The sequence below is a fragment of the Diabrotica virgifera genome, chromosome 2 (assembly GCF_917563875.1).
Source record: "Diabrotica virgifera virgifera chromosome 2, PGI_DIABVI_V3a".
Lineage (NCBI taxonomy): Eukaryota > Metazoa > Arthropoda > Insecta > Coleoptera > Chrysomelidae > Diabrotica > Diabrotica virgifera.
In genome coordinates this window covers 215,376,912-215,403,524 of record NC_065444.1, presented here as the reverse complement: position 1 = coordinate 215,403,524, position 26,613 = coordinate 215,376,912, and the positions used below count along the sequence as shown (strand labels likewise).

The following is a 26,613-nucleotide window of genomic DNA, read 5'->3' as shown; positions in this document are numbered from 1 at the left end:
GGAAAGAAGGAAACATACAGGCGGGAGTAAGGCAAAATACAAGGAAATACAGAGATTAATAGGAAAGAAAATAAAAGAGACCAAATCCACCTGGCTGGCAAATCAATGTAGTAAAATAGAAGAATATTCTAAAAAGTATGATACCTTTAACATGCACAAGAAAATAAAGGAAATAACAAATACACAGCGAACAAAAAAAGATGGTCTTCTTAAAGACATAAATGGAAAAATTATTATAGAAGTCACGAAGAAATTAAAAAAGTGAAAGGCATAAATAACAGATCTGTTTGAGGATAATAGACAAGAACCGGAAGAAATCGACAGCGAAACGAGACCAAAGATCATAATGGAGGAAATCGAACAAGCAATACGAAACGCAAAAAACGGAAAAACTGTAGGTCCAGACGAAATACCTGCGGAATTACTGAAATGTCTAGACGATGAAACTCTACCTGTACTACTGGATCTGTTTAATGAAGTATATAAAACCGGAAAAATCCCTCAGGAATGGTTGGTGTCCACCTTTGTAACAATACCAAAAACAATATATGCCAAAAATTGTTCTGACTATAGGACAATATCATTAATAAGCTATACCCTCAAAATATTTCTAAAGGTGATTCATGGAAGATTATACAGAAAGATAGAATATGATATGGATGATACCCAATTTGGGTTCCGCAAAGGACTTGGAACAAGAGAGGCATTGTTTGCGTTTAATGTCCTCTCTCAAAGATGCTTAGATATTAACCTGGATATTTATTCCTTTTTCATCGACTTCGAAAAAGCGTTCGACAGGGTCTGACATGAAAAACTAATAGAATTATTGAAAAACAGAGATATAGACAGACGAGATTTACGAATTATCATAAATCTGTATTGGAATCAAAAGTCCAACAAGAATCCGAGAATATTGATATAAAGAGAGGGGTAAGACAGGGTTGTATTCTGTCGCCGCTACTGTTTAACCTATACAGTGAAGCCATATTTCAGGAAGCGATAGCGGAGCTAAGTGATGGAATCTCTATAAACGGAAGAATAGTAAATACCATAAGATTCGCTGATGACACCGTTATAATGGCAGACACCCTGGAATCGCTACAAGAATTGCTAAATAGAATTAACGATTATTTAATTCGATACGGACTAAAAATAAACAAGAAAAAACTAAATTTATGATCGTCTCAAAAACGGAACATGGAAATGAAAGGTTAATGATAGAGCAAACCCAAATTAAAAAAGTAAAGACATATAAATATCTGGGAACCTAGGTCGATGACAAAAATGACCAAAACAAAGAAATTAAAGTCCGAATTGAAACTGCAATGCAAGCATTTATAAAAATGAAGACACTGCTTAAAAACAAAGACCTTCAGTTGCCTCTCAGATTGAGGGCTCTAAGATGCTATATATTTCCTATATTGCTATACGGAATGGAAGTTTGGACATTGAAGAGACAACACATAAGAAGAATAGAAGCGTTCGAAATGTGGTGTTACAGAAGAATATTGAAAATTCAGTGGGTTCAAAGGATTACCAATGTTGAAGTGCTACGACGTTTAAATAAGGAGTTAGAAATTATCAAGAGTATAAAAACTAGAAAACTGGAATATTTGGGTCACATTACCAGAGGAGAAAAATACGAGTTGCTGAAAATTATTATGCAAGGAAGGATCCAAGGAAGAAGAAGCATAGGAAGAAGACGCATCTCCTGGCTGAGGAACCTTAGAGAATGGTTTAACTGTAGTTCATTACAACTGTTCAGAGCAGTAGCAAACCAAGTGACCATAACCATTATGATATCTAACCTGCGATAGGAGAGGGAACTTTAAGAAGAAGAATACTAATTGGGATAATTAACACGCAGAGACACAAACCGGACAACAAAATTAACATAAAGAGGATAACAAATCCTTTATTTTCCTACTTTTCATATAATATATAGATCCGAAAAATAAACCACAACTCAAGCAAATAAATAGAAAAATAATTCGCTAAAATAAAAGATCTTGAGAGAAAAGTTTCATGACATCTGTGAAAGTCGAGTTTGGAAAAGGTATAAATATGTAATCTACTCGACGAAAAGTATAAGATATATCTCATAATAATGAAACAGAACAACCCATGGGTGGGTCCACAGTGCACGCTGGTTTCCGAGTCAGAAAGCCGACGCCAAGTCGGTGTAGCTAATTCCTTCGTATTATGGGCCTGTCCAAAGTATACCAGCGCGCTGACAACTAAAAACGAATGATAATTGGCACACCGACTCTGTGCTGGCTGTCTGACTCGGAAACCAGCGTGTACTATGGACGCGCCCTTACAAAGGAATCCACACGACACAGCATGGAAGAAGTAGATGTAAAAGTACATCTGTTATGCCGGATTTATACTCAGCCATTGCCACTGCTGCTGCCGCTGCCGGAAATATTGTCCGAAATACGATATCGACGCGAGTGAGTTGTTCACATCAGTTCCTCGCCAATGTCCTCACAACTCATTAACCGAACGACTCTCAAGAATGGAATGTGACGACAGCATCGTCTTGCTCCCTTAAGCGCTGGTTTCCTCGAAAGCGGCACCGAAAAACTGCGACCGTAGCACTGCGATGAATTACGTCAGATTACGGTGAAAAATTCAAGGTTCTTCACTGCGGCAATGGAATGTGCAAACTCAGCAAGCGGTGGCTTCCAACGCATCCTTGGAAACCAGCGCTATTATTTTGCATGGTACAGTTTTTATGACGTCATTCATTGCAGTGTTACGGTCTCAGTTTGTCGGCACCGCTTTCGAGGAAACCAGAGAGGCAAGCGGCAAGTGAGAGAGAGAGAGAGAGAGTAGTTGAACGTGAATACTCACTCGCGCTCGCGCTACCAGTCCTTTGACTTCCATCTCGAAAACCGACTTTTGAGGGAGCGCCTTGCAATGGCAGTAGCATGAGCAGCGGCAGCGCGAGTGAGCTATTTACACATTCACGCTGCCCACTTTCCTGCCCAATTCCCTGTCCTACAGGACTGAGTGTAAATGTGGTATTAACCTCTTGAGGTCTTCTTTATCCTCTTCCACTGTTCTCTATTTTGTCCTCTCTGCATAATATTTTCTACGGTTTTTTGCAATTTATCCACCTATTTTGTTTGTGGTCTATCTCGGTTTCTCTTGTTTTTTAGTCTGTCTCCCTTCTATGAGTCGTTTGGTCCACCTACTATAATTTAAACCTGCTATATGACCAACCCATCTCAATTTAGCTTGTGCAATATTTTCTATAACATCTGTTGTTTTAGTCCTCTCTCTTAACATCATGTTTGGTTTCCGATCTCTTCTTGTTACCCTTAAGCCGGATTCAAACGACTCGTGTACTTGGCGAATAATCGTCACTTGCGTATACTGGCAATGCTGTGTGAGTGGGTTACTAGTACAAATATTGTACTATTTGCAAACACTAATAATAATAATGTTAATACTACTATTAATTGTCAAAGAATTGTTCTAGTAACCCTCCCAAAAGACATAGTAAGTAACGCAAGTAACGATTATTCGCCTAGTACACGAGTCGTTTTGAGTCCGGCTTTAGCATTGCTCATTCTACACTGTGGGCCGAAATAAAGGAGTACATTTTTTAGTTGAAAATAACTTTTTTGTTTTTTGGGCGATTTAATTTCTTTTTGCAGAGCTAATAGTCTAACATGCCCTCAACATTACTGCAAATTTGGAAGCAAAAATAGCGTACAGAGTCGGACTTATAAAAAAAATTTATGTAATGGTGCATTTGAGCTCGTTGCAAATAAAAACGGTCTTAGCTAAAATTAAACTGATATGCTCTTTTGGTAGGTTAACTATCCAGAACACTTTAGTAAAAAGGAAATTTTTCAAAATTACCGGATTTGCAAAATATCATTTTTCTATTTAAATAATGTTAAGAACATGCCTTCGCCATAATATTTAAGAAACCCCGAATTTGTAAAATTAATTTTTTACTTAAATTAGGAAATCTTATTCGAGTACTTTTCTAATATGTTCACCAGAACGAAAGCCTCTTAACACTAAATTACATCTTTTACATCGGTTTTGCCTCATATTAGCAGTAACTTTTGTTAAATGTTTTAAGAATTTCTCAAACGCTCAAATATGTCAATTTTACATAGTAAGCCATGACTGCTTAGGTTGCCATGGAATTTGTTTGACATATATAGTTAAATAAGTACATTGGCCAGTTCATAATGCCACTTTTAAGCAAAGAGGACAGAATATAAATTAAATATTACCGTGAAAAATATAATAATGGTGCAAGAAAAATTGTAAATGCATTTTCTGAGAAAAATGGGCATACTGAAACGATAAGGAAAGTTCTTAAGACATCTAAGGGAATCCCATGGGTCGATTGAACATAAAAGTGAAAGAGGAAAGAAGCGAATCTCATAAGAAGATTACGCTCTCGTGAAGACATTAGAAAAATATGGTTTTCAGATGAAAAAATGTTTTATTTACGGTCTCCTAAAAATACCCAAAATACTAGGGTGTATTCTGACTTACAATTTAGAGAGAAATTTTAATTGAAAAAGGTCATTTCTCAAAAGGTGTAATGGTTTCTGTTACAGTATCCATGTTGGGAAAATCTCGTCTGATTTTTGTAGATGCCGGGGTAAAACTTAATTCAGAAACATATCAAGAACAAATCTTGCAGCACCTATTACCTGAAATTAAAGAAGTATGTTATGATTACACTTTTCAGCAGGATGGTGCTCCTTCGCACACTTCCCACAATACAAAGATATTCTTGAGTGAAAATTGCCCGGACTATATTGAGCCAGAGATGTGGCCACCTGACAACCCAGAGTTAAATCCGGTTGACTATTCAATTTGGGGAGTTTTCGAACAAAATTTGTATGACGGACTACAATTTGAAACCATCGAACAGCTCGAAGAAAGAATGCAGTTTGTTTGGAACAATTTTGAACAGGGTGTAATAAATGGGGCTATCAATTTATGGCGCAGACGACTTCAAGAAGTGGTAAATAATAATGGTGGCCACATTCATAATATTTGTCTAAGTTTTAAAATTATTAAACTGAATCCGGTAATTTTGAAAAATTTCCTTTTTACTGAAGTGTTTTGGACAGTTACCCTACCAAAAGAGCATATCAGTTCAATTTTAGCTAAGACAGTTTTCCTTTGCAACGAGCTCAAATGCACCGTTACATAAATCTTTTTATAAGTTCGACCCTATACGTTATTTTTGGCTTCCAAATTTGCAGTCATGTTGAGGACATGTTAGGCTATTAGCCCTGCAAAAAGAAATTAAATGGCCCAAAAAACAAAAAAGATATTTTCAACTAAAAATGTACTCTTTTATTTCGGCCCACAGTGTACATTTGTATTGCTCGTTGCGTTATTAATGGCGGAATTTATAGTCAACTTTAAATGATTCGGAACAATATGTTACTACCGCCAGAATACACTGGTTTTAAACTTTTTTTCTCTAAGCAAATCGGTAGAGTTTCTTTTTGAATATGTCATCTTACCAAATGCTCTCTTTCTCAATCCAATACGGCACTTAATTTCATAGGTTTGATTTTCTTTTTCTATTTTAGTTTAATATCCCATATAAACATAACCATAAAGTTAGATCATAACTTAAACGAAATGATAGTAGAGAAAAGCTAGAAAAATTGATGTGAAAATCAGGCAACTTTTGACAATGAATATGACAGAGACTGAAGTCGAATACTGAAAAAGAAGACTTGGGAAACTTTAGAGTTATCCCTCTGGAATGTTAATACAATTTACTATTTGGTTGGGAATAAGCTACAATTTTACTTTAAAATTAAGTTTATGTATTTGACGTTTCGATTTACACTTAGGAAATCGCTATCAAATACAAAACATTAATAAATTAAACAAATTTTGTTTTGTTGCGTGTTAAAAATAATTCTTTTAATAAATATAATTTTATCTGACTCATTCATATTTACGTATTAGGTATACATTTTAAAGTAGATGACTTTGAGATGATATTGAAACATTATTTTTGAGTTGTGGTCCTGGGACGCCTTTATCGGAAGATAGTTCATTCAATTACATGAAATCAACTTTAACTTAAGAGTATTCCTTATAAAAATCATAACATGTGATTTGCCCTTAAAAAGACACACATGCAATGATGACAATAAATCTCTCATGTTAGTAAATCATGAGGAAAAAACAGGAAAAAACCTCATGATACTATCCCAACATGGTAAGTAATTGGTTTTACATTTAGTTTACTCTCAATATTAACACCAAACTGCACCAAACTGTGATTTTATAAAATATGTACCTATGTTATTTTAAAACATAAATCCTCGATATGTTATGGACTTACTTATTTTTAAGAGTTTACTTATTATATCTTGTCGTAAACGTCCTTTTTCCTTTTTATTATTATTTCTGTAATAATATATTTTGAATATTTTTTATTTTTCAGAATATATTTCTATTGGTAGAAATATTGCTATTAGTTTATCGCTATTTATTGTATGAAAATATTGCTATTTTGATTTCTTAATTGTCAGTGTTTTTTATTGTCTATTTTCACTATTTAAATTATTTATATGAAATACCTCCTTCTATCTATTTTGAATTCATATTTTTTAGTGGTCCAATCTTCGTTTTACTGTTTTTAATTATAACTAATAAGCTAATCTCCTTTGCCCGATTAAAAAAACTTAAATGAATCCATCAGACCATATTTCTAAACAAAATTGATAGTTTTAAGATATTATGTCTTGATTTTTTAGAGCTTAAACTTATTCGGTTTAAAATTTCAAATACCTACCTTAACATAGGCAACTCATAATACAGGCACGCGTTTTATGTTAAGACTAATGTTAGACTCCCAGCGTTGAATTTAAAATAAAGAATTTGATCGCCCAGGGACGGACTTACCCATTTAAAAATATCATTGAGAACAAAATAAATTCAACCAATGTTCACGTTATATTATTGACCTTTTTTATTTTTTGACATTGTATGATTTTTGCATGATTTAATTTTTTTTTTTATTTAGCTAATGCCTCGACAACTAATGGCCATTGGCATGGTAGGTACGGTAATTTTGAACAGTTAGGTACCTAGTGTCATGTGTTGTGTGTGTGTTGAATAAGTGTCTTGTTACTTTGCAAAGTCGACGTCATTGTCTTTACAAAGAGACGCTAATTGTATCCGAACGTCTGCGGTCCCTCCGGTGAGTACCGATCCCACAAGGACAAAAACTATATTCATTTATTAATTTATAATAAATGAAAAATTTCTGACCCTGGTGAGATTCGAACCCACAACCTTTCGGATTTTTTCGATCCAAAGGCAGGCGCTCTTACCACTGAGCCACGGAGGGGGTCAATTTAAAATTTAATCATGGTTGCAGCTGTGTTAAAAATAATGAAATATTAACAGTTTCGTTAAGAGGATGGGTACGTATTTTCGGCTGCAATGCTATTCAACTGGGGATTCATTTTTTTTCGAATCCTGAGAAAACTAATAAGTATTTTTGAAATATTTAGACGCAGAATAAAAGATTACGTTATTGGCGAGGTCCGAAAGTCCCTGAGAACTTCTATAATGTTTATTTTAATAAGTTGCAGGGGTGCAAAACTAAGAGAAAATTTAGTGTGATATTTAATTTAAAATATCTCATTCAAAATAAACGTTTTATTTATTCTAACGGACTTTTGGCCCTCGGTAATAATATAGTCTTTCATTCTGCGTTTAAATTTTTCAATAGTATTTATTGGTTTTTTTAGGATTCGAAAAAAAAATTAACATAATGTCCGTGGTAATATTTTCAAATCTATCTTTATCATACAACGCACTCAGTCGAATAGAATATTGTCAGCATACTGTCAGTCAGACAGTGACAATCAGTGACAATTTTAAATATTTGACATGGTATCGGGAATATTTTGAGTTGTTGCTTAAATAATATTGATTTGATAAATAATTGATTGTGTATTTGATAAATAATTGATTCAAGACGTGAACTTAATAAAAAGTTATTTATTGTGTATTATTTTTGGAAGATCCAAGCAGAGAATACATCAGGATAATATATTCTGTGATCCAACTATTTTGTTGTTAAAGATGTTCAAAATTGTAAGCGTTCCATAGTAACAATATATTATTAAAAAATCACTAACACTTTTCCTCTTTTCTCGATTGAGTAGTAGTTTTTGTTGTACATATAAATTATTACAATCACTGATTACATAGTTAGTGAAAAAATTATCACATTTATTAACTGAATTAATAATTTGCAATTATAAAAATAACAGTTATCCAAGAACATTCAAAAGCCATCTCTTTAAATTAATGATGACATTTTCAAGTAGAATGACATTCTAGTAATGTTAACATATCCATACCAGTGTGAATTTTACTACACGCAATTTGCCGTGTAAAGACTGAAAAAGTAGGGATACCCGTAAAATATTTGCGAATTATGTACCGATGGCCTTAAAAGTTTTTTCGTGGCATATTTTTAGCTTCTTCATTTTTTTATGTAGGCAAGATTTTTAAGGTAATCTTGCGCATATTAGCATTAGGTATTATTTCCATTACCAAATGACACTAAACCTGATTATTCCCCCTGCAGAGCCACTATAATCAAACATTAAGAAAATAAAATAATTAAACATTAAGAAATTAAGATAAATGTTAGACAAAAGGAAATTTGACGAATGTCAAATTCTTTTTCTAATATCAAGAACAAACATGTCAGCGAAACGAAGGTAATAACTTAACTTAACTTAACTGGGCTAACCATGTCTATGATGGTGAAATTAAACTATCCATTCCAAAATAAGTAACCAATCAAAGAAACCCACGTGCTATCTCAAGATAGCACATGGGGTTGAATTTATTTACCAGAGAAGTCTTAAAACAACTCCCTATGAAGACTAAAGACATTAGTAAAGCTTACATATTTTATCAATGTCTCGTTTATCAATTCTTCTAAGATATAGAAGGTTATAACACCATATGTTATCAATAGTTAAGTTAATCATTAAACCTAAAAACAATCAAATACAAAATCATTGGACAGTTAATTTTGAACGTATTTCAGAAGCTTATGTTGAAATTTCATTTCTTTATGTTGAATTTTCATACCAATTTTTATTTAGCGAAGGTCATTTTAATATAAATCAAATCAACCGAATAACGGATAATAGAGATACTCTTAGAGAAAAATAAAATATGTTGCCCTGTCTTCTTCGACGTGATGCAAGCTTTCGATAAAGTATGAGACGAGGGGCTTAAATTTAAATAACCAAGATTCATATTCAAGTCCTTCAGACTGATTTGCCCAGACAATACACAAAATTATATTAGTTGTAACGGTTACTGCAGAAAATGCGGTATATGTTCTTATAATCGCTGGATCTTTTGCAGAAATTATTTTGGTCTGGTATATATTTACATTATTAAGCTTTCTTCTTTTTACATCAGATGCAACACTATTTTTCACTGTCACCAGGACAATAAAACTTACTGCTAAGCCCTTTCAATAAACTTTACCAAGAAGTTCTGTATTTTGAACAAAAACTAGTGTAAAACTTCTAGTGTACCTTGTCCAACTCTTCTATGACCTCCTTATTCTCCTGGAGATCTGCATGTAAATCTCGATCGCGTACGATTTGAAGCGTAGGTTGAATGTTTCCGAGATACGATAAACTTACGGCACCTATTAAGCTGCACCCCCACCATCGTGAATAAAGTTCGGACTAGACAAAGAATTTAGCGCTATTTATATGCTCCTAATATACTCCCAATTCTACTACTTTGATAAAACTACATAAAGTAATTATTATTACCAAATTAAAAATTTAGTTCCTGATATACCGTAAAATGGGGTTACTTTGACCGCTGGGGTGAATTTGACCGAAAACATAGAAAAATATCTATTGTGATATACTTCAGCCACCCTGTATAATTTTTAAAATTATTTTTAACGATTCAAATTTATAAATATCTAAGAATTCATTTTTAATTAAAAAAAAAGAATTAATATTCCAAGGGTTGTTAAATCCACCGATAAAACGAATTAAGAAAAAATGGTTTAAAAAACGGTCAAATTAACCCCACTTACAAGAAAAATAATTTTACAGGCAAAATGCGTATACGGTCAACTTCCCCCCAGATGGGGTGAACTTGACCAAAGGCATTTTTTATTTTTTTTTTCTAAGGCATGATTACTTTCTTGTAATTATAATCTAAGCTACTGAAAGTAGACGCCTAAACCCATAACATATTTGCATATAGAAAAATGTAGCAAAATTTAAAATCTGATTTTTATAGGATTAAAGTCCAAAATCGGTCAAAGTCACCCCATTTTACGGTACTGTTAAATAATACTTTTTAAGGAATACATTATATTATTACGAAAATTTTTCTTACAGCTAAAGACGAATGTGCCTTAAACTGTAGACCAGTAGGAATGAGCTTTTTCGCAACACTAAACAAGACTGTTATTGATGGGACACCGTGTTCATATCCCATTACGCATACTGGAAAATCAGCTCCTAAAGGAACAAGAGGAATCTGCATAGATGGATATTGCAAGGTAAGATTAAATCCATATAAAATTTTTTGAAAAAGAATCCATTATAATATAATATCTAAAACAAAAGTAGTAGTAGTCAGTTTATAGATAATGATTATTGCTAGAATTTCTTAAAAAGAATTAAGTAATTTGCTCTGATTAACCTTCCATTACTCATGCCAATTTTTTGTGATCGAATACTCGCGCACGGTGCAGAAGACCGGGTCCAAAAATTTGAGTCAGCAATATTTAAAAAAATTTTGTTTTGCAAAATTGTGTACAATTATATTATTTAATGAATATAATATGATCATATAATTTTGTAGATGCATTTGTGTCAAGATTATCAAAAAGTAACTTTGTTCATCATCAGCTTCATACGTTTCCTCGTCTGTCGATACATCCTCAAATAATTTTAATAATCTTTGCTTCTTCTGATAATCCATATCTATATATAAATAAACAAATGTAAATATATAAACATTTAAGAATAAGAAAAACATCTTAGATTACCTTACTAATTAAAACTATCGATGTCTCATTTAAACACAAAATTCTGTGCACAAATACTCACACCCGGTGTACCGCACCGTGTTGCCTAATAATAAAAGTACAATACTCTTTTTTACACTGAACGTGGACTTCACCCACAGTTGACTGATGACTGAAGAGGTATATGCAGCAGCAATTCAAAATCTCCACTACAATCAGTTATTGAAAGTTATTTAGAGGGCCGGTCTCATACACCATGTGCGAGTAACGGAGGGTTAAATATGTACATATTTATACATGTATAAATATGTATACATAATAATACATGTTTGTATAATTGATACGATCATGAGCGAATTACCAAATTAGCTCCTAAGAAAATAAAATAATTCTCAAGCTGTAATAATATTTAAAATTGATTGCCCATAAGTTGACCAACGTCAGAAAATATAGGGCGCCTTTAAAATACAAGAAAAAAATAATATATAATAATAAAGTTTAATTACGTGAACTAATGTTAAAACATACAAATATAAAAGAATAACACTTAGAACAGTTTTCTGACATTTTTTAAATTGTATTAAAATTTTATTTTAATAATCCCTATAGGTATTTTATTTTTTCAAAATATTTACTTTATCTTCTATATTCTTTTATCATTTATCGCCTTCATTTTTATAAAGCATTGCCTAGCCCTATACACAATATCAACTCTCCGAGATGTTTTTATTTCCTTCTTCCGGGAGTAGCTACCTTTAATTTTTGTAAGTTAGAAGTTAGTGTTATGTAATAATGTAACAAAATTATTTTTATTCAATAAATGACTTAAGGGGATTGGAACGTAGTTTCTGCTCCAATGCTATTCAAATAAGATTAATTTTATTCAAATCCTGATAAAACTAATAAGTATTTTTGAAAAATTTAAACGCAGAATGAAAGAATATGTTATTAGCGAGGGCCGAAAGTCCCTGAGAACTTCTATAATGTTTATTTTAATAAGTTACAAGGGTGAAAAACTAAGAGAAAATTTAGTGTAATTTTTAATTTCAAATATCTCATTCAAAATAAAAATTGTATTTATTCTAAGAGACTTTCGGCCCTCGGTAATAATTTAGTCTTTTATTCTGCGTTTAACTTTTTCAAAAATATTTATTGGTTTTTTCAGGATTCGAAAAAATAACACAATGTCCATGGTAATAATATCCAAATCTATCTTTGTAATTCAACGCACTCAGTCGAATAGAATATTGTCAGCATATTGTCAGTAAGACAGTGACAATTTTAAATATTTGACATGGTATCGGGAATATTTTGAGTTGTTAATTAAATAATATTGATAGTTGAGCTATTGATTATGTATTTTAGAAAGGAACTACAACGTTAACAGGTTTTTATTGTTTCATATAGTCAATGGACCTCTATGTTTGAAAAAACCGTGGAGTGCTACCATTTAAATTTGTGCGTTTTTGAGAAAGGAGTGAATTAGTCCCTAGGCACAGGGCGAATTAGGGTGAGTTCTCTGCACATTTAGTGCAAACACGTCTATAGGAAAATTATTCCAGGTTAAATTTACTATCATTTTAATGTCAAAAACATGTTTTTTACAAAAATATATCCAAAAGAAAAGCAAGAAAAAAACATGAAAGATAGCAATTTTGTTTTTTGCCCCATAACTTTTTTCCACGGGGATATAGGTATAGGCATTGCTTCACAAAAAACAAACTTCCATCCTTTCTCTTTAAAATGGCGTTTGGCAGAAGACCCTGTGATTTACAATTTCCAAAATATGATTTTACAAGTTTCGCGACTCACAGCGATTTTAGGACATTTTCCGTGTTACTTCGCAAGCATTGTTCTGTAACTTTTTTCTACGCATTTCTAGGTATGCGCAATGGTACATTTAGTAGTAAGAGAAGTCAATTACCTTTAAAATGTTCTATCGTGGAAGGCCGTATGGCTATATTTAAGCAAGATGTGGTTTTTCAAAATTTTTACTTAATGGTTTTTGATATATTTTACGATTATTTTTAAATTTCTCATTATAACTTTTTTATTGTATATTTGGGTATCTGTATTGTGTCAGAAAAGGGAAAGCTCATTTTATTTACTTTAAAATAGTGTACTGTAAAAAATTCTAGGGCTATTTTTAAACAAGATACAGTAGGAAAAATGAAATAATACACATGAACGAACATATAAAACACGCTGTATTTTCCTGTCACCGTGTCATACAAAAAATTGCCCAGAGCAAGTACATGTAATAATTATTATTACATGTACTTGCCTGGAAAATTTTCTTTGTGACACGGTGACAGGAAAATACAGCATGTTTTATAATATGTTCGTTCATGGGTATTCTTTCATTTTTCCGACTGTATGCTTTTTCAAAGTGTGACATATACAAATGCAATAGTTGGAACCATATGGATAACTTTTTTAGTATTAATTTTATGAAAAAAAGTTATTCTTTATAAAATGCTCTGCCTAGTCTGAAACCTAAAATGCAATCATCAGATATAAAATTTTATTAATGGTGTACGAGGTATGTTAAAAAATATGAATTTGCTCAGGAGTAAAGTACCTTTATATTTCACAATATCGAGAAGTGTTAGTAAGAAAAATATTTGAAATTAAAAATTATATTATAATATGCAGTTATATTCTTCTAATTGAAAAAAAAAATAAAAAATTTTAAATTTTTTTTAAATTACGGATACTCTTGGATATCCTACGGATATCTTGTTTAAAAATAGTCCTAGATTTTTTGGAATACACCATTTTAAAGTAAAGAAAATATGCTGTTTTCTATTAAACAATGTATATCCCTAATTGTACAAGAAAAAAAGTCATAATAAGAAATTTAAAAAATAATCATAAAAAATATAAAAAATCATTAAAAGTATGAAACCTTGAAAAAGCAGAACTTGCTTCAAAATAGTCAAGCAACCTTATACAATAGACCATTTTAAAGGTAATTGACTTCTCTTTCTAATAAATGTACCATTGTATATACCTAGAAATGCGTAAAAAAAGTTACAGAACAATGTTTGCGAAATAATGGGGAAAATGGTCCAAAAATGCTGTGAGCGGCGAATTTTGAAAAATCCTGTTTCGGAAAATATAAATCCTAGAGACTTCTACTAAACGTCATTTTAAAGAGAAAAAATGTAAGTTAATTTCTGCTCAAGTAATATCTATACCTATATCCCCGTGGAAAAAAGTTATGGGGCCAAAAACAAAATTACTTTCTTTCGTGTTGTTTATTTGCTTTTCGTTTGAATATATGTTTGTAAATAAAAATATTTTTGACTGTAAAATGTAATATTTCGATAGTAAATTTAACCTGGAACATTTTTTCTGTAGACGACTTGGTACCAAAAGTGCATACCACTCACCCTAATTCACCCTGTGCCTAGAGATTAATTCACCCATTTGTCAAAAACGCACCCATTTAAATGGTAGCACTTCGCGGTTTTTCAAATTTAGAGGTCCATTGACTATATGAGACAATAAAATCCCGTTAACGTTGTAGTTCCTTTTAGCTCTCTTATTTTGAACATAATCAATAGCCTAAGTGTATTTGATAAATAATTGATTTAAGACGTGAACTTAAAATAATTCGTTATTTATGTATTAAGAGTGAAAAGTGATACATTATTGCTTGAGAGTAGGAGTTACCGGTAATTACTCGAAAGCAATAATGTCACTTTGCGCTTGTAATAGGGGAGAGTTGGACAAAACCGGGTAGGTTGATAAAACCGGGTATCCCTTAATTCTTCTAACTGTCTGCTGCTATCTATTAGACAATGTTAAAATTAGTGTCCCTTTACCACCAACAGTCGTGTGTAATCATTTCTACCTCATTTGAGTCATCTGTGCCGGAGCAGTAAGACCTCACCTGTTTTTTTATGCAGGAAACTCGATTTTTAAGGTAAGTTTATAGCTGTTTTCTCCTCTAATGAATAATTAATGACCATTTCAAAATTTAATACATGTAACCTAGTATATTGCCTTTAATTTGGCCAAAAATTTTGAATATTAAAAATTTAAAAAACATTTAATGTCTTGTTTACGAGTTTGACAAAACCGGGTAGTCCGAAAATCGACAAAACCGGGTACCCGATTTTATCAGACCTGTTGTTACTTCCAGTTTCTGCAGTGGTTTTTGATTTTAGTTAACTATAACATGTGGCTTCTTCTCTTGAAGAAGCTAGTAAGAAAGTTAGTTGGAAAAATTTAAAAAAATCTCCAGTCGTAAAAAAATTAAAACTAAATGTACTGGACAAAAAAAAAAGAAAAACATGGTAACAAGGGCTGCACCAAAAAAGAAATTTTGCGTGTCTATATTACAATTAACTATTTTCAAATTATAATGCGAAAGAAGGCTGGATAAAATGTGTGTCTTCCACCAAATGGGCTTATGACGCCTGTAGTGCCTATGATGATGTAGATGAAGTTTTTATTTGTGACTTCTGTTCATAGATTTTCGATTTTTGTTCACATACTTTTAATAAATATTTTATTTTCTGCCCATTGGTCTTTTTACATGGTAATTAAGTTACTACCCGGTTTTATCATACCGGTTGGACAAAACCCGGTATTTTGCAATATTTTCATTAAAATAAAAAAAATTAAAAATCTAAGAATATTTTTAAAAATTGATATTGGCATATCAAACTTAAGTCATTTGAGAATATTTCAATCTGCATCAAACATTTGCTACTCTCACATAGCAAAAGATACAGACGGTTTTTGGAGTGGTATCCGGTTTTGTCCAACTCTCCCCTACATACAACATTTTTCTACAATCATTTATAGTCCAGAAAGCCACTGCGCATCCGCTAGGAAAAATATTCCGATTCGGATTTTTTGCACAATCTTACTCAAAGAGGACCCCTTTTAACAAATTTGCATGTTGCCAGGACCAAAAGTGGGTCAAAAATTTTTTAAAGGTTTTTATTTGTTTTTTCCTAAAGTTATTTTTTTGCATGGAACAAAGTTTTTTTAGGTTTTTTGGATCATTCCAAACAGAAAAGGTCTTTAGTGACATTTCTCTAAAGTTGATAGTTTTTGACATAATATTATAACAATATTACAAATACTAAAAATTACCAATAAACAAATTACCAAATTACCGTAAACAATACACCCCTAGAGAGAGTACAGGAAATATGCTATGTGGGCTGCAACAGTGATCATAGCTACGAAATAAAAACTCGTATTGAAAAAGCCAGAAGCTCTTTTAACAGTTTTAGGAAAATTCTGTGCAACTTGTCTTTAAGTATCAATTTACGCATAAAGATTCTAAGATATTAGGTCTTTAGTGTCCTCCTATACGGAGTTGAAAGCTGGAGCCTGACAGAAGATGCAATAAAACGGTTAGAGGCGTTTGAAATGTGGTGCTACCGACGTATGTTGAGGGTCTCATATATACACCACACAACTAATATAACTATTCTCCAGAGGATAAGAAAAGACAAAGAAATAATTGACACCGTAAAGAACAGAAAATTGGCTTACTTCGGCCACATTATGCGTAATGAAAAATACCGACTGCTACAGTTGATTCTACAAGGCAATATTGAGGGCAGGAGAGACCCTGGACGTAGAAGTATATCCTGGCTAAACAATCTTCGGAAATGGACTGGTCTAACGTCAACTGATCTATTTCGAGCTGCCGTAAATAGAATAAGATGGGTCAATGTGGTCGCCAACATCTCCAGAAGATAGGCACTTTTAGGAGAAGAAGAAAAGTACTTGGGAATGATCAGAAAAAACCAACCCTTGACAGTTGGTTTTTTTAACTGGCGATTGTCAAGTAAGCAAGCACCTTCACGCACTTGGGCTAGTAGACACAACTATATGCAGGAAGTGTGAACAAGACCACGAATCTGTCGAACATGTCCTATGTGAATGTCCGGAGTTATAATCAATACGAGAGTATGCGTTCGGTGATCCCTGGTCTACACCTGCCGGCATAAGAGAGATGTCCCCTGGTGACTTGTTCACCTCTCTGGAAATGGGCAATGAGCTAAGTACGACAGCCCCCTGTGAGGCTGTACAATGGGTCAATTGTCGCCTAAGGCCTATTTTATACTTTACGACTTTGGTCGTCACGACAAACGGTCGTACGACCGTTTGTCGTGCTCATCGGACTTTCACACTTTACGACAGTATTCATCGTATTGTGGTAGAGAGCACAGGGTGTAGAATGAATCGGGCAAAAATTTATTATTGATACATACTATATTATTTATACGTAGAAAAAGTTCGTTGAACATCTGCAGATGTGATTGGTGCGTATTTAAATTTAGACAAATGTGCCGGTACTATTTTACAAAAATATAATAAATTTGGGCTTTTAGCAGACAAATATTAGTTTATTATATGGCAGGTATAACGATGGGTTTTCCCGCTAATCTCCGAAGCCTGAGGGATTAACATTCTTATGATTTATTGAATTATTAGAGTTTTATTATAGCTCTGTATACTTAATAGAATTTTGCTTAAGACAGCAAGTAACATGAAATTTCACTATAGTTTATCATAAGAAATAAAATAAACAAAGATAAGCAACATATCTTTAAAATAAGCATTTTTACTAAAAATCCTAATTATAATCTTTTGTAATTAAATAACATAAAAATAATAATTGTTCTGAAGCTATTTTCTTGTGGTCTCTTATGCAATTTACTATTTTAGTTGGGAATAAGCGACCATTTTATTTTATGATTAAGTTTATTTGACGTTTCGATTTCCACTTCGGAAATCGTTATCAAAATACTTCTTCTTCTTGTCTTTATCTTTATGCCTATTATATGACATGCCATAATTATTTCAAAATATTTTATTAGATTTGTACTTTATGTTCTGTTTTAAATAAAATGTAGCAATCAAAATGTTATTCAAGTAGTAACACTAAAAAAATAATACAATTAAAAATGTTGCATTTACATACCGTTGGAAAATAATGGACTAAAAAATTCAGGTTTGTAATCTACGAGTATACTTTAAATGTAAAATAAAGTAAGTACGACTTACCAAACTTAGTTTTCTCCTGGTCCTCTAAGTTTTCAAAATCACGGTTAACCTCCACTAAAACTTCACGTAATGCATTCCTTGTCGCATTTCTGTCTTTATACACATCCATAGTTTTGTCCCACAACACTGGTCTACTTTGTACCAGTGCAATTAAAAATTCCACATTACTGCAATTATGTACGTGCCACTGGATTCACTGGTACTACACGACTAACTGTTGTTAAGTATAGAAGCACTAATTTATGCCCGTGGTTCACTGATAGCATGGCACGACACGACCGTCGTCCATTGTAGTGACGATGGACGACAGGCGAGAAGCAACGGCACGACAGTTAGTCGTGGTCGTCCCGTGTGAAAGGCTCCGTACTCCGTACATTGCTGTATTGAACTAATGGAATGTACGACTAACTGTCGTTACGACCGTTTGTCGTGACGACCGAAGTCGTAAAGTATGAAATAGGCCTAAGTGCTGTGTGACTTAACTCGCCATTTCTTCTCTGCAGATACAGATAGGGGTGTCTATTTAGAGCGAGTTCACTGTATATTATTCACCTATATGTGTAATACCAGGAAGTAACATTAAATAAATCACTTAATCGAGTAAAAGAATATTTCTTTTATATTTACATATATTTATGGAAAACAGTTTATTTAATTGGTATCTGACATGAAACTATCTATTTATTTTCTTTTTATAGTGCCGCCAATAAACATGATTAGTTTTTCAATTAACTTGGATTTTATACTTTATTACAGTAATGAAAAGTTCTGCTATATTATTACTTACTATATCTTTGCCAATTTATCTCGAACAAATAGAGATGAATGAGCTTTCATACCACGCCTATATTACTGCACTCATTGCCGTACTGCCAATAAAGATGAAAAATTTTAATCTCCGACTAAAAAGTAAATAAAGAGTTAAAATGAAAAGCTTGTCGACGAGAATATTTTACCTAAAGAATTTTTCATTTTGATTTATGTATTTCAAAGCAGAGATTTCTTTTAAAAGATTATTAGTGCCATCATTTTTTCAATTATGGTAAGCCACAATTCTCTAAGTTTGTAATCGTTAAAAAGTTTGAAATATTAGTATTTAAATTAAAAAATTGATTAGAAAAAATGTTGGATCTGCAAAAATTTTAGGTGGATATTAACAAAATTAGTCAGATACTTTAAAACAAGTTGCGAGTACAAAAAAGAAGTATATGATGAAGAAAGGGGATGGTGGGTTAAAATTGGGCTGAGTCTTATTTTTTAAACACATAGAAGGGAACTAACCTTATAACGGTACCAAATCTATTTGAAGTTTCGATCCAGTTTACATTTCTAACACTTTTGTTACACCCTATATGTCATAATCGTTGGGACCGCGTTTTGCGTGAGATTGGATCTGTGATTTCTTTTCGTTCTCACAGCGATAAATTCTTATTTCCATTCACATGATGTGTATCTTGTCGATCGTACTGTTCTCAGGATTTTTAGCGGTGAATTGGATCATCCGATATTGTTTTGTTTATCTTCGACGTAGATAAGTGCCTCGAGTATTTACTATACTGAGAAAAACGGTCTGTCTTTATGCAGAATATGACGTGATTGTCTTTGAGTGTCTCAGTGATGCTTTATGAGAGCTCGCCGACAAAGAGCTAAATGATTTTGGAGACTGAAATATGCCAGGATGTCGCTGTTATGTTTATTTTATAAAGATTAAATCACTCTGAGTGTGTTTATATAGTCCAGCAAATGTTCTTATAGCTGACTTAAGCATTTTCCATGAGAACGGGCCTTGGCTGTGAATGCATCCAAGTCAGCGTTTTTTTTGTGAGAAAAATGGGTAGAGTGAAATATTGAGGTCTCTTTGTGATTGGTCGAGCTGTTTTGGTATACGCCAAAGGGATTACCTTGGTGCGTAATTTGTAACTTATTGGTTGAGATTTGATTGATTGAGTGTTTTGGATCTGATGTTGGTAGAATGGGAGGTAACTTCTTTTTTTTGAAAGAGGGAACTCAGGTTTGAAGGAGAACTAAAAAGGGTAGTTCCATCTGGGCCGTCTTCAAGTTCAGTTCTGTTATAGTCGTCATGAAGTGAAGTTCCAGGTAGTTTCCAGTGAAGTAAAATGTAGTTACAAGTTCTTCGGCCGGCTGATAGAACTCAGCCCGGCGACACATGGCGGACAGAGACGTGAACTCCGGCAATTATTTTAGCGGTTGTTAGGCTATTGTCGATATTTTTTTATCACTTTTGGTATTATTTTTTTTTACATGCAGTCAGATCCAGGAATTAAGCAGAAGTTAGGAAGTTTTCTTTTGATATTACTAGATCGACATTCCAGTTTAAGCCTAAAGTTTGCTAGTATTTCTTGTTCCTGTTAATGAACTAGATAACAAGATTCTTTTTTTAAATATTTTTGTTCGAGTACCTAAGTGGTAATTTATTTAGACAATGCTGAATTTTTCTATAAATTTTCTTATGAACTATGGTTTCATCAAATATGTACTGTTGCTGTATCAATCATTTATAAAGTGACTAGTGAAGTGAAATCGCGCCTTGGACCAAGAAGAACCAGGACAATGATTGTAACACAAGGTATAATTTATTGTTATGTAGAACTTTTCTTTCATTTTTTTTTGTTTGGTAATCTCGATCTCAATTTGTAACACCATGAGATCACAGATTCGTAAATTCATTTTTTGTCTTAATAACTAATGTTTTATTTGCTAATTACCATGTTGTTTTTTCTCTTTTCCTTCTCTCTTGTATCGTAAGAACAATAAAGAATTTGCTGAGTATAGTATAGAGCAGTGATTCCCAAAGTGGTCCAGGTGGATCCCCAGGGGTACACGAGGGACTCAACGAGGGTCTACGTTGGCGTGAAATAAAAATGGGGGTTTACAAGTGGCAAGTGGGGGTTCACGAAAATTTTATAGCGATTTGATATTTATTTAAACAAATTTGCATTTTTTTATTGTAAAATATCAATGGAAAAAATAATATTTTAATAGTAGTGACTCAAAATTGTCATTATAATGCATCATAACAAGTTATTTTGATCAAAAACAAGTTTTTGAATTCTGGGAATGAGGGCATTTTTCCTGTCTTAAACTTTTAACTTTGTGTTTAGGTATGTGTATTTTTGTATTTATTTCTATTTTGCTGTAGTTTAGCAGCCTATAAAGAATGTGGCGCTTTGGAGTGACCGAGGATGGGAAGAATAGCTTTTTTGGTGAAACTCCACATATTTTGTGAGCGTAAAAGATGAGACAAAATGAAAGATCGTGAGTAAGAGATATAAGGGAGCTGATTCTACGACTATACACTGTAAAAAAATTGGGACATCTTGGCTATTAGTGCACCCTATGTAACGCACAGCTGAATCTTATGTCTGTGCGTCACAGTGTTGCCATGCCATTCCATTCCATTCCATCCATCCATTCCATATATCATAATTTCAATTGGGGTGTTTTTGTAGCTCCGGAAGTACGAGGCTTGGAGATTTGCGCTTTTTGGGTTAAGCTTTTTGAATTTTTTTATGATTTTTGGTGGGGACTTCGATTCGGTCAGGGGCGTGCTTTCAGATTTTTTAAGGGGTACGAGTTTTGCTTAGGAGTGCGATTGTCGAAGGCGAAAAAATTTCATTGGGTTTTAAAGCTAAGGGTTAGGAATAAGTGTAACTTTTGACCCGGGGATACTAGCTCGAACAGGGGCGTCACAAAAAAATCGCCAACTTGCGGGTTGAAGGAAAAAATTGAAAAAAAGGGCAAAAAAGTTGAAAAAAAATTTCAGATGGACGTAAATCGGATGCTTTTCAGAGAAGAATGTTGTGCTTTTGGACTTAAACATTCTTAATTTTTTGCGATTTTTTAGTTGAATGTTTATCCCTCCCAGGAGCGTACTTTCCTTTTTTTTAAGGGGAGCGAGTTTTTCATAGGGGTTGGGGGTGGGTTGGTTAAACGCGATACAATTTTAGCGTGTTTTGACGCTAAGCGTTAGGAATAAGTGTGATTTTCGACTGGAGCCGATAGATCGAACAGGGGCGGCACAAAAAATTTGCAAAGGGGAAATTTAGATGAAATGGCCAAAAATGACAATGTCGTCCCTCGTGTACCCAGAGTTTTCAAACTTTTGTAAAATTTCCGCAATAGCCCAAATATCCCACAGTTCCCATACTCCACAAAACTTCGATTTTTTTTCCAACCCCTACGGTAAGGGTGAGGGTGGCTACTAAAATGAGGTCAACTTTTTGAGTTCAGGGCCCAGTAGCACCCTTATGGCGAAACGTATCGAATCTCGCGAGACATCAAAACTTGCGCATCGACCAGACGAAAAATATACGTTTTTTGAAATTTTGAATTTTTGATGGGAAATGTCAAAAAAAATTAAAAATTAAAAAAAATAAAAAAAACAGAAGAAATGACATAGCTCCGCCCTCATAGCTGCGATTTTGGTCATTCTTTTATTGTTGTAAATGGTTTGATGTAGCGGATTCGAAAAACCAAGTTTCAATTAGTGGCGCATCCATGGCGAAAAAAAGGGGGAAAATGGCGATATTTTCAACAAAACTTCAAAATCAGATAGATGCTTTTGGACTTACGATTTTTGAATTGTTTGCGAATTTTTCGTGCCAATTTTAATTCTGTCAGTGGCGTGGTTGCGGATTTTTTTAGGGGTGCGAATTTTGCATATGCGTGAAATTAAAAAAAAACACAAAATGAGATTTGAGCTTTTGGACAAGCTTTTTGAATTTTTTGCGGATTTTTCGTGCCGGTTTTAACCCTGTCAGTGGCGTCGTTTCGGATTTTTTAAGGGGTGAGGGTTTTGTATAGGTGTGTAAGTAGCAATACAAAGATTCGGCTTCCGGACTTAAGCTTTTAAAAAATTTTGGAGAATTTTTGTACCGATTTCAACTTTGCCATGGGCGTACTTTCGTATTATTTAAAGGGTGCGAGTTTTTAATAGGTGTGGGGATGGCAATATGAAGTTTGTGCTTTTATACTTAAGCTTCTTGAATTTCTGGCGATTTTTTGTGTCGATTTTAACCCTGTCGGTGGCGTGGTTTCGGTTTTTTTTAAGGGGTGCGAGTTTGGCATAGGGCTTAAATTTAACAAACAAACACATCACGAGCATTGTACTTTTATACTTGAGCTTTTTGAATTATTAGAGATTTTTTCGTGCCGATTTCAATCCTGTCAGGGGCGTACTTTCTATCTTCTATCTATAATATACATAATTCAAATTGGGGCGTTTTGTAGCTTCGGAAGTAAGAGGCTTGGAGATTTGTGCCTTTTGAGTTAAGCTTTTTAAATTGTTTGATGACTTTTGGTGCGGATTTCGATTCGGTCAAAGGCATGCTTTCCGATTTTTTAAGGGGCACGAGTCTTGCTTAGGGGAGGGGGTGCGATTGCCAAGGGCGAAAAAATTTGAGCGCGTTTTAAAGCCAAGAGTTAGGAATTAGTGTCACTTTTGACCGGAGTGCGCTAGCTTGAACAGGGGCGTCACAAAAAAATCGCAAACTTGCGGGTTGCAGGAAAAAATTGAAAAAAATGGCAAAAAAGGGGAAAAAACTTTCAGATGGACGTAAATCGGGTGCTTTTAAACGAAGAATGTGGTGCTTTTGGTTAAGCTTTCTGAATTTTTTGCGATTTTTTCGTGTCAACTTCGAACATGTCAGAGGCGTACTTTCTTTTTTTTAAGGGGAGCGAGTTTTTCATAGGGGTGGGGGTGTGTTGGTCGAACGCGAAACAATTTTAGCGCGTTTTGACGCTAAGCGTTAGGAATAACTGTGCTTTTTGACTGGAACCGCTAGCTCAAACAGGGGCTGCACAAAAAAATTCGCAAAGGGGGAATTTTTACGAAATGGCCAAAAATGACGAACTCACCCCTCGAAGTACCCGAAGTTTTTAAATGTTTGCAAAATTTTAGAGATGGCCAAAATACAGTACAACCTGGACGCCAAAGGCTACCGAGATGCCGTCCGGATCTACCGAGAAAGGCAGTCCTGCTGTTGGACAACGCACACTCTCATCCCGACCTAAAAGAACTAAAAGATGGCAAAATAATATATTATAGAATCTATAAAACGTGTCTATCGACGAAAGTTATTGACGGCGTTGATTACTGGAATGTATGAAGGAGAAAACGCTTCAGAGACTATAAAAGAAGTGGTCACAGAAGTGGTCTTGATATCCGGATTTTTTCATATCCGGATTGGTGTGTCGCCACATTGATCCGGATATGGGAGGTTTTACTGTATTTCACAGTTTTTATGTGCCAGGCAACTAAGAACCACGTTCCGATCCCTAAGGTAAGGGTGGGGGTGGCTACCAAATGGGGTCAACATTTTCATCAACTTTGTCAACTTATGGCGAAACGTTTCGAATCGCGCGAGGCATCAAAATTTGCGCATCGACGAGGCGAAAAATATACGTTTATCGAAATTTTCAATTTTTGATAGGAAATGTCAAAAAAAAAAAATTAAAAATAAAACAAATAAAACAAAACAGAAAAAATGACATAGCTCCGCCAATATGGCTTCCATTTTGGCCAAACTTTTATCGTTGTTAATGGTTTGATGTGGATTTGAAAAACCAAGTTTATATCAGTGACGTATCCATGGGGAGAAAAAGGGGGGAATGGGGACATTTTCAACAAAACCACAAAATGGGGTTGGTGCTTTTGGACTTAAGCTTTTTGAATTATTTGTGAATTTTTCGTGTCGATTTTAACCCTGTCAGTGGCGTCGCTTCGGGTGTTTTAGGGTGTGAATTTTGCAGTGGTGTAAAATTTTCAAAAAACTCACGAAATAGTTTTGTGCTTTGGCACAAGCTTTTTGAATTTGTTGCGAATTTTTCGTGCTGGTTTTAACCCTGTCAGTGGCGTCGTTTTGGATTTTTTAAGGGGTGCGAATTTTGCATAGGGCTGAAATTAAAAAAAAAACACAAAATAAGCTTTGTGTTTTTGAATTTAAGCTTTTTGATTTTTTTGCGATTTTTTCTTGCCTATTTAAATCCTGTCAGGGGCGCACTTTCGAATTTTTGAAGGGGTGCGAGTTTTGTATAGGTGTGGGGGGCAATATGAGGTGTGTGCTTTTGGATATAAGCTTTTGAATGGAGGCAATATGAGGTTTGTGCTTTTGGACTAAAGCTTTTTGAATTTATTTCGATTTGTTTGTGCTAATTTTGACCCTGCCCCTGGCGTACTTTCGTAATTTTTAAACGGGTGCGAGTTTTGTATAGACATGGGGGGTGGCAATATGAGGTATGTGCTTTTGGATATAACCTTTTTAAATTTTTAAGGATTTTTGTGCCGGTTTTAACCCTGTCAGGGGCGTACTTTTGTATTTTTAAGGGGTGCGAGTTTTGTAAAGGTGTGGGGGGCAATATGCGGTTTCTGCTTTTGGATATAAGCTTTTAAATTTTTTGATAATTTTTTGAGCCAATTTCAACCTGTTAGGGGCGTACTTTCGTATATTTTCAGTGGTGCGAGTTTTGTATAGATGTGGGAGGGCAATATGAAGTTTAGGCTTTTTAAATTTTTTCCAAATTTTGTTTGTGCCGAGTTCAATCCTGTCAAGGGCGTACTTTCGTATTTTTAAGAGGTGCGAGTTCAGGATACGCGTGGGAGGGCAATAGGAGGTTTGCACTTTTAGACTTAATATTTTTGAATTTTTTGCAATTCGATTTTGCCGATTTCGACCCTGTCAGTGGCGTATTTGCGTATTTTTAAGGGGTGAGAGTTTTGTATATGCATGGGAGGGCAATATAAAGTTTGTGCTTTTGGACTTGAGCTTTTTAAATTTTTTTCGATTTGTTTTTACCGATTTCGACTCTTGTCAGTGGCGTACTTTCGTATTTGTTAAGGGGTGTGAGTTTGTACTCAAAACGTGAGAATTTTGAGACCTCAAAAATAAGGTTCTTCAGTAGTAAATGGAAGTACCGTTTTAAAATCACTAAAATAGTATAAGCAATATATTATTCGACGTGCCTTAGAAAATTATTTCTGGTTAAAAAGTTCTAAACGAAAGTGCAATATGTATTATAGTATAGTATAGTATATTAGAGTATAGTATATTATAAAATTATACTATTCTATGCTTTTAGTACGGCCTAACTAGTTCATCTTCAGATATTTCCGAATTTTCTTCGTCGGAAGCATTGATGTTTACATCCACATGGTCGGGAGTATCTGAGGTAGAATCGTCACTAGGTACTTAGTCAGACTCTGAAGCAGTATAAGATACTTCCTCGAATTCATTTTCTGAAATATTTGAGAGGTTTTCAATGTCTTCTTGAAGCTCTTTTTGCGTTAGAAACCGTCTACGTGCCATAGTAAGTCCGCAACCAAACAATACGAATGGGATAAATTCGACCCGGTATAAAAGACTACTGGGACACTAGAGTCCCGTTTAAAAATTATGGTAAAATCGGTAGAAACAATATCAAAAATAAACAATATATCACTAACCTGTGTTAATCAGCAACTAAATTATAAATAATCTCTTAAAAAACAGAACAAC

At 33.9% G+C, this 26,613-nt stretch overlaps 1 protein-coding gene across 1 annotated transcript in view; it reads left to right on the top strand.

The window, feature by feature from the left end:
* Positions 1–26,311, top strand: part of LOC126880921 (thrombospondin type-1 domain-containing protein 4-like) — a 727,288-nt gene extending 700,977 nt beyond the window's left edge. Inside the window, exons 6-7 of the mRNA XM_050644997.1 lie at positions 10,425–10,588; positions 26,198–26,311. Coding sequence (XP_050500954.1) covers positions 10,425–10,588; positions 26,198–26,311 — 278 coding nt within the window. The remainder of the gene's footprint in view (positions 1–10,424; positions 10,589–26,197) is intronic.
* Positions 26,312–26,613: the final 302 nt, after the last annotated feature.